We start from the raw sequence: 16225 nt of genomic DNA, 5'->3' as shown, positions 1-16225 counted from the left end.
TATTGTAACCTTAAAGGAACACTAGTCACCTAAATTACTTTAGCTAAATAAAGCAGTTTTAGTGTATAGATCATTCCCCTGCAATTTCACTGTCAGTTAAGAGTTAAATCACTTTGTTTCTGTTTATGCAGCCCTAGCCACACCTCCCCTGGCTATGATTGACAGAGCCTGCATTAAAAAAAAATAAAAAATAAAAAATAAAAAAAAAAAACTGGTTTCACTTTCAAACAGATGTCATTTACCTTAAATAATTGTATCTCAATCTCTAAATTGAACTTTAATCACATACAGGAGGCTCTTGCAGGGTCTAGCAAGCTATTAACATAGCAGGGGATAAGAAAATCTTAATTAAACAGAACTTGCAATAAAGAAAGCCTAAACAGGTCTCTCTTTACAGGAAGTGTTTATTGAAGGCTGTGCAAGTCACATGCAGGGAGGTGTGACTAGGGTTCATCAACAAAGGGATTTAACTCCTAAATGGCAGAGGATTGAGCAGTGAGGCTGCAGGGGCATGATCTATACACCAAAACTGCTTCATTAAGCTAAAGTTGTTCAGGTGACTATAGTGTCCCTTTAAATTTGAAATTCACTTTGAATTACCGGTAACCTTGAATTCTCACTTTAGCGAATTACCTAATAAGTCTTCCTTTGTCAAAATCAATACTTATCCGATCGAACACAATTAACAATAGCTATGGGAGGTTAAGAGTGCTTTGAGATATTACAACAATTATTCCAAACCTTCCAGAACGATGGTGAGCTAGGAACGCTTTAAATCAACAATTTCTTATCCCTCAACAGATTTGCAATGTATAAGTGAACACATTTTGTACATGTACAAAATGTGTTTACTCATACATTGCATATCTGACTTTTATGTGTCCCTGAACAGAAATGTATATCTTAAAGGACCACACAAACCTTTTCCTGGCACTATAGGGTCTCTAGGTCCCTCCCCCCCTCTCACCCCCCACCCTTAGGGTCCCCCTCCCGCCAGGCTCTAGGGTGAGGAAGGGGTTAATCCCTTACCTTTTTCTCCAGCGCTGGGCTCCCTCGGCAGTGGGGACTCTCCGCCTCCTTTCCCAGTCATCGGCTGAATGCGCATGCGCAGCATGAGCCGCGCGCGGATTCAGCCAGTCCATAGGAAAGCATTCTCAATGCTTTCCTATGGACACTAGCATCTTCTCACTGAAAATCAATGAGACAGCCACTAGAGGTTGGATTAACCCATAGGTAAACATAGCAGTTTCTCTGAAACTGCTATGTTTACAGCAGAAAGGGTTAATCCTAGATGGACCTGGCACCCAGACCACTTCATTAAGCTGAAGTCGTCTGGGTGCCTATAGTGATCCTTTAAAGGAACACTATAGGGTCAGGAACACAAACCTGTATTCCTGACCCTATAGTGCTAAATCCACCATTTAGGTGGCTTGCCCCCCCCCCCTTAGCCCCCTTAAAAGTTCATAAAAAAAAAAACCTCACCTTATTTTCAGTGCTGCACGGGTCCGCTGGTGCTGGCCCCGCCCCCTTGGTGACCATCAGAATTGCCTATTTTTTAGCCAATCCAATACTTTTCCCATGGGGAAAGCATTGGAAAGGCTAAAATCAGTGAGTGGGCAGGGCCAGATGCCGTTTTGGCCAATCAGCACCTCCTCATAGAGATGCATTGAATCAATGCATCTTTATGAAAAAAAAAAATCAGTGTCCCCATGCAGAGTGTGGAGACACTGAACGGCACTGCTGTCTACTATGCAGTACTGAGCCAGGAAGCACCTCCAGTGGCCATCTGAGGAATCCCTAGGGGAAATGTAAACACCTTTTTTTTGTTTTTTGATAAGGCAGTGTTTGCATGAAAATGCTTGCATACAATGATTATACTCACCAGAACAACTACATTAAGCTGTAGTTGTTCTGGTGACTATAGTGTCCCTTTAAAGGATTACTATAACCCTTTTTATACAATAGTTTTATTAAAGGGAATCTCCAGGTGGCACTGCAGGTCTCCTCTCCCTCCCACCTCCCATCCCCGGGATCAATGCTTTCCTATGGGGATTTTAGCGACGCTGGAGGTCCTCACACAGCGTGAGGACATCCAGCGACGCTATAGCACAGATAATCTGTGCTATGATCCCGGAAGTGCCCTCTAGTGGCTGTCTAGTAGACAGCCACTAGGGGAGGACTTAACCCTGCAAGGTAATTATTGCAGTTTATGAAAACTGCAATAATTACAGTTGCAGGTTTAAGGGTAGTGGGAGTTGGCACCCAGACCACTCCAAAGGGCAGAAGTAGTGTGGGTGCCTGGAGTGTCCCTTTAAGTTTACAATGACAATTTGGTATTATTCACTAGGTCCCTTCCCTCATAAAACTGCTAATAAAGAACAAACTTGCCTAATATCCAGTGCCAGGCAAACCTCCCTACATTACTTTCCATACCCCAGTTAACATCACGCTACACACTCGTGATCCAATCAAATGCTTCTTATAGAAAAGCATTTGATTGGACCAGTCTAGCGGCGCAGAGAGGATGCAAGTGCTGCGAGCAGATTAGGAGTGGACAGGGGAGGGAATTTTAATAAAGAAAAACAAAATGCATGGAGGCAGGGAGTGAGTGCACAAAGGGAGGGAGGGAAGATCAAGGTTTCCCACTGACAGTGGGAAGGAAGAAGCTCATTGCAACAAAATACATTTTGCACAGAATTCACATTAAGTGCCATGTAGAACTAGCCCCCAGCATGAAAGTACAGATTATTTTTTTGCTGTATGTGCAACGTTTCAAGCAGAAACACAACACATACAAACTCCTGCCACCAATGCCACTTCTAAACACAGACGTTTTCATGGTGTTCAGAGTAACATACATATATATATAAAATTAGAGTAAATATAGTTATGTATTACAGTTTGATTTTATTACTTCCAACACAAAATGTAAGTACATACCCTATATTGTCCACTTTCCGGTTTTTGTCCATACACATTGCTTGTATTTTAGAGCTGAGCAGGTCTGCCTGTCTATCATCTGTTTTAGAGCTAGAAGGTATTTCTGGACTTCCAGTAGTCAGAGATCGTGGAGATCCATGTCTGCTGCTATTCTTTGAGCCACTGCTGCATCCTTAAAATAAACAAAACAGTAATATTAAAGAAGAAAAAGGATAACTAAATTACTTTAATAACCCTTAAGGACCAAGGCTGTGCTGTAATGTGAAGAGTATGTGACTATGGTCTTTTTGGCACTTTTGCCATGTGTTCATTCAACCACAATTTCTCTATTCCGTTTGAGTGCATCCATACATATATTATATATACACTGCTCAAAAAAAATAAAGGGAACACTTAAACAACGCAATGTGACTCCAAGTCAATCACACTTCTGTGAAATCAAACGGTCCACTTAGGAAGCAACACTGAGTGACAATCAATTTCACATGCTGTTGTGCAAATGGGATAGACAACAGGTGGAAATTATAGACAATTCGCAAGACACCCCCAATAAAGGAGTGGTTCTGCAGGTGGTGACCACAGACCACTTCTCAGTTCCTATGCTTCCTGGCTGATGTTTTGGTCACTTTTGAATGCTGACGGTGCTTTCACTCCAGTGGTAGCATGAGACAGAGTCTACAACCCACACCAGTGGCTCAGGTAGTGCAGCTCATCCAGGATGGCTCATCAATGCGAGCGGTGGTAAGAAGGTTTGCTGTGTCTGTCAGCGTAGTGTCCAGAGCATGGAGGCGCTACCAGGAGACAGGCCAGTAGTTGTGTGGGGTGGGGTGGCATTTCTTTGGGGGGCCGCACAGCCCTCCATGTGCTCACCAGAGGTAGCCTGACTGCCATTAGGTACAGAGATGAGATCCTCAGACCCCTTGTGAGACCATATGCTGGTGCGCTTGGCCCTGGGTTCCTCCTTGTCAGGGTATTTATATCGGCAGACATTTTATGCTATGATAGAAATTAAAATGTACATTGTCAGTCACTCTGAACAGAGTAGACTCCATTTTGTTATTTTCAAGTTAACAAAAGACACAAGATTTCTATCCCTTCTGTAAAACTAACCACTTTGCCAGAAGCTTAGGAATGCTTAGTATATACAAACCTGTTGATAAGCAATGAGAACGGGGGATGGACAGACTTAGCTAAATGCTAATGGAATATAATAAATTCTAAACCCAGACATTTGTGACAGAGAAGATTAAATAATTAAATTTTACTTTCGATATTGTATAACGTCCCATTGTAAGTTTAGGGGTCATACTTAGTTATAACTGTCATATTAGAAATTATAGCCGAATTTGCCAGACACAGTCTGAAGAAATTTCAAAGAAACTCTTTGATCTGACAGTAAACTTAAATTATAGACAACTTTAAAGATAAGGTAAATGACTCAAAATAGCCAACAGGAAAAGTTAACTCTTTCCTGGATAGGTATGTTTAGTGGGACGAGACTGGCCTCTATAGACCAAATACTTAAATTGCTACCTGGAAGGTAACCACACCTCTAGTGTTTCTATTGGTCTATCACCTAGTGACGAACAGAGACTTTTTCCCTTTAAAAGTTAAGACAAAGGGAAGAGAGAGGTATGCAGAGAAAGCAAAAGAGTGAGCAGTCGGGGGCAAGGCAGTCGGAAGCAGGCTAGGAAAGAAAAGCAGAGAAAGAGACCCATGAAACATTCCTTGACACTTAGCTACCTGAGAACATCTCTTTAACTGGTAAATATACTGGCTTCATTTAATTAATCTAAATGAATTAAAATTTTCTAATAGCATGATATATGACTGGATAAATCACGATTAGATTTCAATATTTAGAAATCTTCGTTACTAAAGAAATATATTAAACTTTCTATTCTGCAGATAGAAATGAATATTTATCCAGGTGTATTGATTTGCTCTAAAATAAGATAAAATGTCTGTTTAGGCAAGTTAAAATTCTGCTTATAGAAAATAGTAGATTACTCTTATTGGATGGTTCCAGGAAATGACTAATGAACTGGTTTAAATGTTATTTTATTTAAAATCACATGAGAATAGGTCTTAATTACTTAGGAGGTCTAGCCAGCATTGAAAGGGTTATTTTAACGGTCAGCTAAAGTTTTATGGCTTTATGCTGCAAACTGTGTGAAACTTTTTCTTTGTCTCTGTGAAAGACAGTCATAAATCTTGTCTTGACAATTAAGGCTGTTAACCATTGACAAATGTTTTTGTATTGCCATTGTATTGCATACCGTGTTATACTGAATATTCATTGATTATTGTTACGCATGTTACTTATTATTATTTAAATTGTCACAATAAATTGTATCTATTTATATAACAAATTGTGATTTTATTTATATGGAATACATTTCACTTACACGACAACGATCTTTGGGATCTGAGAATTGAAATAGTGGGCAATTCTCAACTGTTTACTATTATTATCCCATAAATATCCCCACATCCTCCTCTTCCTCTTGCAATGCAAGACAATGCTAGACCTCATGTGGCTGGTGTGTCAGCAGTTCCTGCAAGACGAAGGCATTGATGCTATGGACTGGCCCACCCGTTCCCCAGACCTGAATCCAATTGAGCAGATCTGGGACATCATGTCTCGCTCAATCCACCGTCACGTTGCACCACAGACTGTCCAGGAGTTGGCAGAGGAGATACCTCAGGAGACCATCCACCACCTCATCAGGAACATTCACAGGCGTTGTAGGAAGGTCATATAGGCACGTGGAGGCCACATACAATACTGAGCCTCATTCTGACTTGTTTTAATGACATTACATCAAAGTTGGATCAGCCTGTAGTGTGTTTTTCCACTTTAATTTTGAGTGCGACTCCAAATCCAGACCTCCATGGGTTGAAACATTTGATTTCCATTTTTAAATTTTTGTGTGATTTTGTTGTCAGCACATTCAACTATGTAAAGAACAAAGTATTTCCGAAGAATATTTAATTCATTCAGATCTAGGATGTGATATTTTTGTGTTTTCCCTTTATTTATTTTTTGAGCAGTGTATGTATGTATGTATGTATGTATATATATATATACACACACACTTTTTTTTTTTTTTTTTTTTTAAAGGTGAAATAGGGATTTCTTCTGGTCCCCTACATGCACATAATGTGACAGGAGTAAAATACATAATGAGTCATACATTAAAAAAAAAAAAAAAAAAAAAAAAAAATAATAATTTCAAATGTTCTCAGTTTTACATTTATACACTATAGGTACCCACACCACTTCATCTCAATAAAGTTGTCTGGGTACAGTGTTCTTGTTACCTTAGCCCTGCAATGTAAAACACTGCAGATGTTCTTAAGACTACCTCTAGTGGCACTGAGTAAATGCTTTCCTATGAGAAAGACCTAATGGGCATGCTGCGCGTACGCATCAGGTCTCCCCGCCCATTCGGCTGAAATCGGCGAAGAACGCAGGCACTGGAATCAGGTAAATATTTAAAGAGACACTATAGTCACCCAGACCACTTCAGCTCAATGAAGTGGTCTGGGTGCCAGATCCCTCAGGTTTTAATCCTTAAGATGTAAAAATAGCAGTTTCAGAGAAACTGCTCTGTTTACATTGGGGGTTAATCCAACCTCTAGTGGCTGTCTTCATGACAGCCGCTAGAGGCGCATCCGCGATGCTGGGTGCGAAATTCACATCCAGCGTGCAGAACGTCCATAGAAAAGCATTGATAAAATGCTTTCCTATGGACTGTTTGAAAGCACGCGTGGCACTTGCTGCGCAAGCGAATTACGCTCCGCTCAGGAGCTGACGTCGGCGGGGGAGGATAGGTCACCAGCGCCGGGCTCCCTGGATTAAGGTAAGTAGCTGAAGGGGTTTTAACCCCTTCAGCGCCAAGGGAGAGGGATTCTGAGGGTGGGGGCACCCTTAGGGCACTATAGTGTCAGGAAAACGGGTTTGTTTTCCTGACACTATAGTGATCCTTTAAACTATTTAACACTTTCATGGCAGGTGGGGACAAGAGGGAGGAACACCAGGTTCCTTTTGTGTTAGGAATACAGTTTTATATAAAGTGTTTCTTTAATAATTTCTAAACACAAAGGGTAAAGAAAGAAAACCAATTCAGAATAGAATCACCAATTATTTTTTAATTGTTAAAATGACCAATATGTTTAGGATTTCAATTAAATTTTTATAAGTTATAAAACAAGTACTACAAGGAGTGAATTATGGTTTTAAAGTTAAAACTGAAAACATTGGCATGCTGAGATTAGAAATTTAACAGTAAAATCCAAAACGGTTTCATAAAAGTACCGTTAAATATATGTGCAAAAAAATACATCCCCCAGGCTGTGTAACTAAGAGCATTTTGACACTTCATTCAACCCTTTTATCACACACAGGTAAAATTAGTTTACCCCACATGTATCTTTTCCCCTAATTCTGCTCCCTATCTGTTTTTATAATCTAACCCCTTTTCCTACCCCTAATCATACCTTCTAATCTCCGTCCCTAATTCAACCTTTTGAGGTATTCCCTCTGCTGTTATTAGTACTGGTATTTTCTCAGATCACAGTAGAGAGGGCTCTGTGAGCACTCGCTCTGTATTGTGTGATTGCAGCATGAGAGGGAGAGCTCTTGAAACAGAGATCGGTGTTGCGCAGCTGACAAAGCTCAGCACCGATCCTGCAGCATGGGCCAAGAAGGGAGACCTCAAAGTATTTTCAGACCCTAGAGGTCTCCCTGAAATTGGGCTTAGTGACAAGCAAGGGGGCATTAGAATACATAAATTTACAGCTGCATTGCAATCTCACTACCATGGTATTTAAATCTTTTTAAAGTGGTATGAGCAGCGCCCCAGACTCTCCTGTCAGTCTGGGGCCACTAACTGTGGGCCCCCAACTGACAGAGGCAACCTCCTGCTATCGAAAGATACCGTGGCTTATTGGTCCAAGGAGAGATTTAACCCCTGCTGGTACTTTTACTGCATGTCGGTGTATGTTGTCACTGGCAGTTAAAGCCCTGCACTGCATGATGCCATAGACTGTCATGTGGTCCAAGGAATACTAGCACCCCTAAAATAGCTTAAATTCAACTTCAGATCATTGAAATTGTTATGGGGCAAGAGTGTTCGGGCACCATCTTACTTTCAGCAGCTTTCCCAATGGTTAAAAGTTGATGACAGGCTTATCCTTGACCAGAACATGCCCAGATAAATAAGAAACATACCAAAAACATGTATTAAAAATGATACCTTCTGATGAAGCTGGACATTCTCCCTTTACACAGTGGCTACCATCACCACAATCCACTGCCCGTCGAAGAGAGAGACTTCCTGCCCTTTCACCAGATCGAGAATGCTTAGGGGAATTTGTTTTCTTAGCAGTAGCTGCAAAGATAACAACTATTAACTAAACCATAAAGCATAAGAAGAATTTTAGTTCAAGGAGGAGTCTCCTGTAGGGTCTAGCAAGCTATTAACAGAACTAGAGATAATTTCTAAACTAAAACAGAATAAGCAATAAAGTAAGTTTAAACATTAGAGGACTCTTTACAGGAAGTGTTTTGGAAGGCTGTGCAAGTCACACGCAGGAAGGTGTGCGTATGGCTGCATAAATAAAGTGATGTAATTCCAAAATAGTAGGGAATTGAGCAGGGAGACTGCAGGGGCAAAATTTATACACCAATACGGCTTCATTAAGCTAACGTTGTAGGTACTATAGTGTCCCTCTAACCCAGGGCTCGACAAATCCCAAGCGCCAGATCGCTGCGGCGACTAGAAATTTCGCCATGGCGTCTGGGATTTGCCAGCTCTCAGTTAGTGTGGGAGGGAGCTTTGACGGCGGCCGCCCGCAAGAACATGGAGGCGGCCGCCCGCAAGAACATGGAGGCGGCCGCCCGCCGGAGCACTGTGTGCAACCACCGCCCACGGGAGCAGTACTCTGTTTGCAGCTGCTCTCTGCTCCCTGCTCCCTCGCACGGTCTAATGATGTCAGGAGCCGGAATATGACGTCATTCCGGCTCCGGCATCATTGCAGAGAGGAGCTACAGGCAGAGTACCTGCCCTATCCGATCGTATGAGGAAGGTGTTTACTCACCTTTCTTACCATTTTCCCACGCCGTGCCAGTTTCACCATGGCTGAAATTATCAATCTTTATGATCACAGCTAAGCCAATACTTTCCTTAGGAAAGCATTGGGAGGATTTTATGCATGCATAGCAAATGTACCAATCCACATCTCCTCATAGAGATGCATTATATTAATCAATCTATGAGGAACATTCAGCGCCTCCATGCAGAGCTTGGAGACACTGAACCTGGGTGCTGCACATGGTGCAGAAGTGACCCAGGACTCTCTAGTGGCCATCTGAGTGACAGTCACTAGACGTGTTAGTAAGCAGCAATGTAAACTCTGCCTTTTCGCGGAAAAGGCAGTGTTTCCACTGAAACACCTGCAGGGACAGGCTATAGACACCAGAAAAACGACATCAAGCTGTAGTGGTTCTGGTGACTATAGTGTACCTTTAAGAATTGCAAATCGTTGAAAATGACTGGCTCCTAACTTGATCAGCCTCCTATATTCCAAACAAATTTGTCAAGCCCTGTTGTAAGGGCACTGGGGAAGATGGGGTCCTAAGGGCACTGGGGAAGATGGGGTCCTAAGGGCACTGGGGAAGATGGGGTCCTAAGGGCACTGGGGAAGATGGGGTCCTAAGGGCACTGGGGAAGATGGGGTCCTAAGGGCACTGGGGAAGATGGGGTCCTAAGGGCACTGGGGAAGATGGGGTCCTAAGGGCACTGGGGAAGATGGGGTCCTAAGGGCACTGGGGAAGATGGGGTCCTAAGGGCACTGGGGAAGATGGGGTCCTAAGGGCACTGGGGAAGATGGGGTCCTAAGGGCACTGGGGAAGATGGGGTCCTAAGGGCACTGGGGAAGATGGGGTCCTAAGGGCACTGGGGAAGATGGGGTCCTAAGGGCACTGGGGAAGATGGGGTCCTAAGGGCACTGGGGAAGATGGGGTCCTAAGGGCACTGGGGAAGATGGGGTCCTAAGGGCACTGGGGAAGATGGGGTCCTAAGGGCACTGGGGAAGATGGGGTCCTAAGGGCACTGGGGAAGATGGGGTCCTAAGGGCACTGGGGAAGATGGGGTCCTAAGGGCACTGGGGAAGATGGGGTCCTAAGGGCACTGGGGAAGATGGGGTCCTAAGGGCACTGGGGAAGATGGGGTCCTAAGGGCACTGGGGAAGATGGGGTCCTAAGGGCACTGGGGAAGATGGGGTCCTAAGGGCACTGGGGAAGATGGGGTCCTAAGGGCACTGGGGAAGATGGGGTCCTAAGGGCACTGGGGAAGATGGGGTCCTAAGGGCACTGGGGAAGATGGGGTCCTAAGGGCACTGGGGAAGATGGGGTCCTAAGGGCACTGGGGAAGATGGGGTCCTAAGGGCACTGGGGAAGATGGGGTCCTAAGGGCACTGGGGAAGATGGGGTCCTAAGGGCACTGGGGAAGATGGGGTCCTAAGGGCACTGGGGAAGATGGGGTCCTAAGGGCACTGGGGAAGATGGGGTCCTAAGGGCACTGGGGAAGATGGGGTCGTAAGGGCACTGGGGAAGATGGGGTCGTAAGGGCACTGGGGAAGATGGGGTCGTAAGGGCACTGGGGAAGATGGGGTCGTAAGGGCACTGGGGAAGATGGGGTCGTAAGGGCACTGGGGAAGATGGGGTCGTAAGGGCACTGGGGAAGATGGGGTCGTAAGGGCACTGGGGAAGATGGGGTCGTAAGGGCACTGGGGAAGATGGGGTCGTAAGGGCACTGGGGAAGATGGGGTCGTAAGGGCACTGGGGAAGATGGGGTCGTAAGGGCACTGGGGAAGATGGGGTCGTAAGGGCACTGGGGAAGATGGGGTCGTAAGGGCACTGGGGAAGATGGGGTCGTAAGGGCACTGGGGAAGATGGGGTCGTAAGGGCCCTGGGGAAGATGGGGTCGTAAGGGCCCTGGGGAAGATGGGGTCGTAAGGGCCCTGGTTTAGATAGATAGGGAAAACGGACTCCTAGTTTACCCCACACTTACCAGTTCGGGACACATTTAGCTCCACCCCTAAGCACCACCCAGTTGCACGCTAAGCTCCACGCCCATTGCCCTGTCTAGATTATCGGCAATATTGGTATAGGCAGATTGTTGAAAATTCAGCATATCGGCCAGACCGATAATCGGTCGATCCCTACTTCAAATTAGGGCTAGATTAAGAACCCAAAATTGCATTGCGTTTGTGACTGATCTATGAAACACAATTCTTACTAGCAAAGGGGAGAAGTCAGAAATGTGTCTTAGCACGGCCATATAACATTGGAGACTAAAAATAAGACTTCTGATCTAGTTTGTATAAAATAATGCATTATACTTTAATCATCTGTGAAAAGACTTGTACTCACAGGTTCTTACATAGCAGCTTGCAAGAGAAGATTTCCGGAGTAGCTCCATGCCCAATTCTTGTAATTTACTGCATCCCTCTGCATTGCCTGCAACCATGGAGTCAGATTCTCCTGAGTTACTGCTCTGGTTTTCAACGATCACGGCACTGCCACTTCTAACCTCACATAGTTGACTCTTTACAGCAGATAGCTTGCTGCGCACCTCTAACACCTGAGACTTATATCGCTTTAGCATTTTCAAGTCTGGGGAAACACGCCAAGATGTCTGCTGCCTCCGAGAGTCCCTCTCCTTTCGAGAGCATGATGCTACAACACACAAAAAAATAAAGAAAAAACTATTAAGGAACAAAATAAAGAAAAAACAGTCAAGAAAAATACAATTACTGATCATCATAACAAAACATTGAACAACACGAATGATCATCCAGATTAAACATAGCTTTACATGGGTATTGGGTAAGTTGCCTTTTTTGAAAGCTTCCAGATAAATAAAAAGGACTGTCCTATCACCTTATTAAAAAAATACCCATAGAAAACACCATAGCGACTTCAGGAAGATGAAGGACTCTAAAGGTCATGAGCATTTTGTGTTATACGGTTTTTAAACTATATAACTACAAAGTTGTCCAGACGGCACCTGTCCACTTGGCCCCTGTTCCTGTGGTGCTTGCTTCAAAGTGGAAGTTGGGCTTACAGATAGGTTCCCAAAATACTTGGACACATACGTTTTGTTATTCCAGCCATTTACCAAAATACATTCAAGTTCAGTTAAATAATAAATATGAGCTTAAATGCAGTTGCTTAACTTTAATTTGAGTGCATTCACATTCAAATTGGAAGGTTTAGGAATTACAGCTCTTTCGTACGTAGCCACATATTTTTCAAGGGAACAAAAGTAATTGGATAATCAACCCAAAAGCTTTTTAATGGACATTTGTAGGCTCTTTCACCACAAGGTGCAAACCATTCAGAAGCCTAGAATAGAATAGTTCGAATAGTAAGGCCAAATTAGACTTTGCCAAATAACATCTAGAAAAGCTCTATTGCTATTACACAGACCTATCTTTTTTTTAATCTGGAGAGGCACAGAGGAAGACAAACTAGTTTTAAGGAATGTCAAACTGTAATAATTTGGGTATATCCCTCAAGGCCAATTTTAGCAAACAACTTGTCAATATTTTAGATCTAAATATTTTTATAGAAAATTCTATGATTAAAAAAGTAGATGTCAATAGCTACATCCAGTCTCAAGCGGTCATTTTTATCCTTGGTTGAGGGGTATATGGAAATTCCAACTCCTCAGTATTAGGAAGAATTGTAAGGATCAGGAATTGTTCATTGAGCAAGCATGCAAATGAAAAAAAAAAAAAAAAAGAAAAAGGATAACACGATACAGAGATAGTTCCAAGTTTTAAATATGCAGAGACAAGTTTTTTTTTTTAAAATATTAAAGTAAAGAGGAAATTAGTATGGATATTAATGTACATATTATTCAAAACAGTTCTTTAAGAAGAATTTTAAAAAGCACTGACCAATATGAAAACAAGACCCTCTGCTTCATAAACCTTTACCTGACAAACCAAAAGTAGTATTTAGAGGGGCACCACATCATAAATGTAAATTGGTGTGACAGGTTTAGCATATAAAAATACTGGGAATAAATAAAGGCACATCAGCAACTTTAGCAATCCTGAGAGTAGTACAAATAAAAAAATGTAAATAAGAGATCCAATTACTTATTATATCACTGTCATTTATTTTAATATGCCCTTGCAGATTAGCCTATATAGGAAGCATGAAAAAGACACTCCACTTTAGAATAGAGGAGCACGGACGGAATATTAAAAGAGCTTAAGAGGGGTGTAAAATAGCTCATTGAGAAAAAGGGATGGGAGGAGGCAGACGTAACCTAGCACAAAACACCTGCCATTTTCGTTAACTCTGTGGAGCGAATGCAATTGGAAGAAAACCTCCCAGGCTTTCCGATTACCAGCCAGGGAGGTGTTTAGGTGCCCCATTTCTATTGATCTTTCAAAAAAAGTGAGAAGCTGCAAAAAAAAAAAAAAAAATGCTCCTGGGCAAGCTGAAGTGCTTTATGTGGATGGGGCGTTCTTTTATGGCAAGACGGTGACCAGGACCTCCAGGCACTACAACAACATCACTGAGAGGAAGCTATTCTGGTGCACAGAGTATTCCTTCGAGTATTCATATGTATTTTGATAGGTCAATATAGATATTTTCAGAAAACAACTACAGTAAAAGATGATAACATGCTAATAATTTATATCATTCAAGAAAAATAATTCACTTCTATCTACTCAAAAATGTTAATGCAACCCTGTAGACAGCAATCTCGCTCGTGCATTCATAGATCTTAATACATTTGTTTACACCCAGCTTAATCTCTCTACCATAATTCCTGCCATCTTTCCTCAACAATAGCGAATAAAAGTTAATTCAGAAAGCATTATATTAAAGTGCACAATACAGGAAGGAAGCTGCACATTTAGTCAACACACAAAACATATTTAAATTCAATTTAGTTTGAAAAATTTAAATAAGCACCACTGTTTTCTGTAAAGACAGACAAACTAAGCACCACAGTATAAAGTGTCAGGAGGTCAAAGTGAAGTTTACAATTTAAGGCTACAACATAAAACTAGTAAATATAGATGGACTTATTTATTTCAAATTGAACTTATTGGGCCTATATTTTAAAATTCACACTTCACATTGTACTATAACACACACACACACACACACACACACACACACACACACACACACACACACACACACACACACACACACACACACACACACACACACACACACACACACACACACACACACACACACACACACACACACACACAATTTTCTTTTGTGCTTTAGAAACATGTTTAAGTCAAATTTATTTTGACACCAAAATGGGAAACTTTAAAATACAGAAAAACAAAAGGAGCACCCCCCTTGACTTTTTACCTATTTTGTTACATTACAGCCTTAATGCTCTAATGCGCATGATGAAGTGATGAATGAGAGGAGCGGCTGTGACCCGAAACCACCGCCGAGGGACATCGGCGGGGGTCTCAGGTAAGTCACTGAAAGGGTTTTCAGCCCTTCAGCAACCGGGGATGGGTGGTGGGAGGGAGAAGGGACCTGCAGTGCCAGGAAAACTGATTGTTTTCCTGGCACTGTAGAGTCTCTTAAACCCCTTAAGGACCAAACTTCTGGAATAAAAGGGAATCATGACATGTCACACGTCATGTGTCCTTAAGGGGTTAAAGATTGCTGTTCACAAGCGCAAACCAACCAACTTGAAGGAGCTTGAGACAAAGCGGAGACACGCTGAAATTTAGATTCACTGGCATAATCTACAACACTTATATCAGGTGGCTTTATGGTCATTTGCTTATTAGTGAGCAAGTCAAAATTCAGCCCTGGCAACTGTGCCATGGATTCTGCATTCCTGTGTGAAATTTTTAAAGTAGCAAATCATTAACAGTGTTGCATGTTTGATGCATGTTTCAATCAGGACATGAACACAATTTAACAACAGTTTAAAGCCCTGCAGATATTGATATTATGGGTCAGTCAGCCACCAGTCTTAACTAAACTCAAGCAGTTCATATGCTGCAGCAAACAGCCCACATACCCGCCACATAGGATGGTAAAGGAGGGTAGTATCCTCAACAAAATTGAAAGTGCTTCAAAATTTTTTCCTTCCGACAAATATCAATAATTGCATCTAACAAAATCCATACATCTTGACCAGGTTGGGTTTATACTTTTCTAAGAGACTACGTGGCATAAGGTGCACTTTAAACCTGACTGAACTTGCTTATTCTTGCTCACCCCCCACATACTTTTTCTTATTTGACTCAAATAAAGTTTTTGATAAGGTTTACTGGATAACCTAGAGGGAGGACTTGAGGAAATTTGCCTTTTTTCTTGTTCTTCTTTTGAGCAATGTGCTGCTTGTATTCTTCACCAACAATGGTAGTCACAAAAGTGGGAAAATATTACATTTTCAATGATTCCCCAATACTAAAATGGTGAGGACGTGCTTCTAACTCTACCTAATTGAATCACAGCATGCCCCTGTTTGCATCAGTTATTATAGAAGTTCTCTAAACTTTCAACTTACAAAATGAGTTCTGCAAAAATTAAAGCCTATCTCCCTTCCTCAAAATGCCAAATCCTTTGCCTGTCTTAGCCCTGAGAACTGAAATACCTAGGAGGGCAATGACCATGATTTGGTCAGTATACAAAACATTGCTTAGAGTAAAATAAAACAAAATACAGAATTGTAAACCAACAATAAAAATGGCCATACAATTAATAGTGGAATGTGATTATGAAAAACATTACTATTTTATCCATTTCAAAATGAATCCTTGTGTATATTTGTCTGAAGTAACAGCTGAGAGACATCAAAGAAGTAGATATTTCAACAAACACGTTAGAAGACTGACAGACAATGTGAAGAGTATTCCAGTGTAAGTTGAGGACAGTTATGGATTGAAATGCAAGCCATTGTAAGAGTGAAGCAGTAATTTACAGACAATACATTAAATTCAAGAAGGCACATTTATGATTCTAGAGTAGACAAGAATATTAAGTAAAATAAGATCAGAGAGAGTAGGTGCTCTTACTGATATGGAGGGGGGGGGGGGGGGGGGAAACATTATTTAATTTGGTCTCGCTTACCTCTGTATGTGCCAGTCAATGACACATGGCCATCTTTATTAATCATTATTATTATTTTTTTTTTTAAAGCACAGAACTAATGCAGAGAAGAAATTGATGCGGCCAAGGAAGATGGAAGAAAAATATTAAATC

At 42.0% G+C, this 16225-nt stretch overlaps 1 protein-coding gene across 3 annotated transcripts in view; it reads right to left on the bottom strand.

Annotated features, from left to right (window-relative positions):
• The window catches only part of TRIM37 (tripartite motif containing 37), a 104373-nt gene that overhangs the window by 12915 nt on the left and 75233 nt on the right, over window positions 1–16225 (bottom strand). For 2 of the 3 annotated variants that reach the window (XM_063456903.1, XM_063456909.1), the window contains exons 19-21: window positions 11381–11686; window positions 8202–8336; window positions 2941–3112 (exon numbers count right to left, since the gene is read on the bottom strand). In XM_063456903.1, the coding sequence (XP_063312973.1) occupies window positions 2941–3112; window positions 8202–8336; window positions 11381–11686 (613 nt within the window). Of the gene's footprint in view, window positions 1–2940; window positions 3113–8201; window positions 8337–11380; window positions 11687–16225 lie in introns of those variants that run through there. The other variant, XM_063456916.1, reaches the window with a different exon arrangement.

The sequence above is a fragment of the Pelobates fuscus genome, chromosome 1 (assembly GCF_036172605.1).
Source record: "Pelobates fuscus isolate aPelFus1 chromosome 1, aPelFus1.pri, whole genome shotgun sequence".
Taxonomy (NCBI): domain Eukaryota; kingdom Metazoa; phylum Chordata; class Amphibia; order Anura; family Pelobatidae; genus Pelobates; species Pelobates fuscus.
The sequence above is the reverse complement of the archived record's forward strand: the minus strand, read 5'-3'. Positions and strand labels throughout refer to the sequence as shown.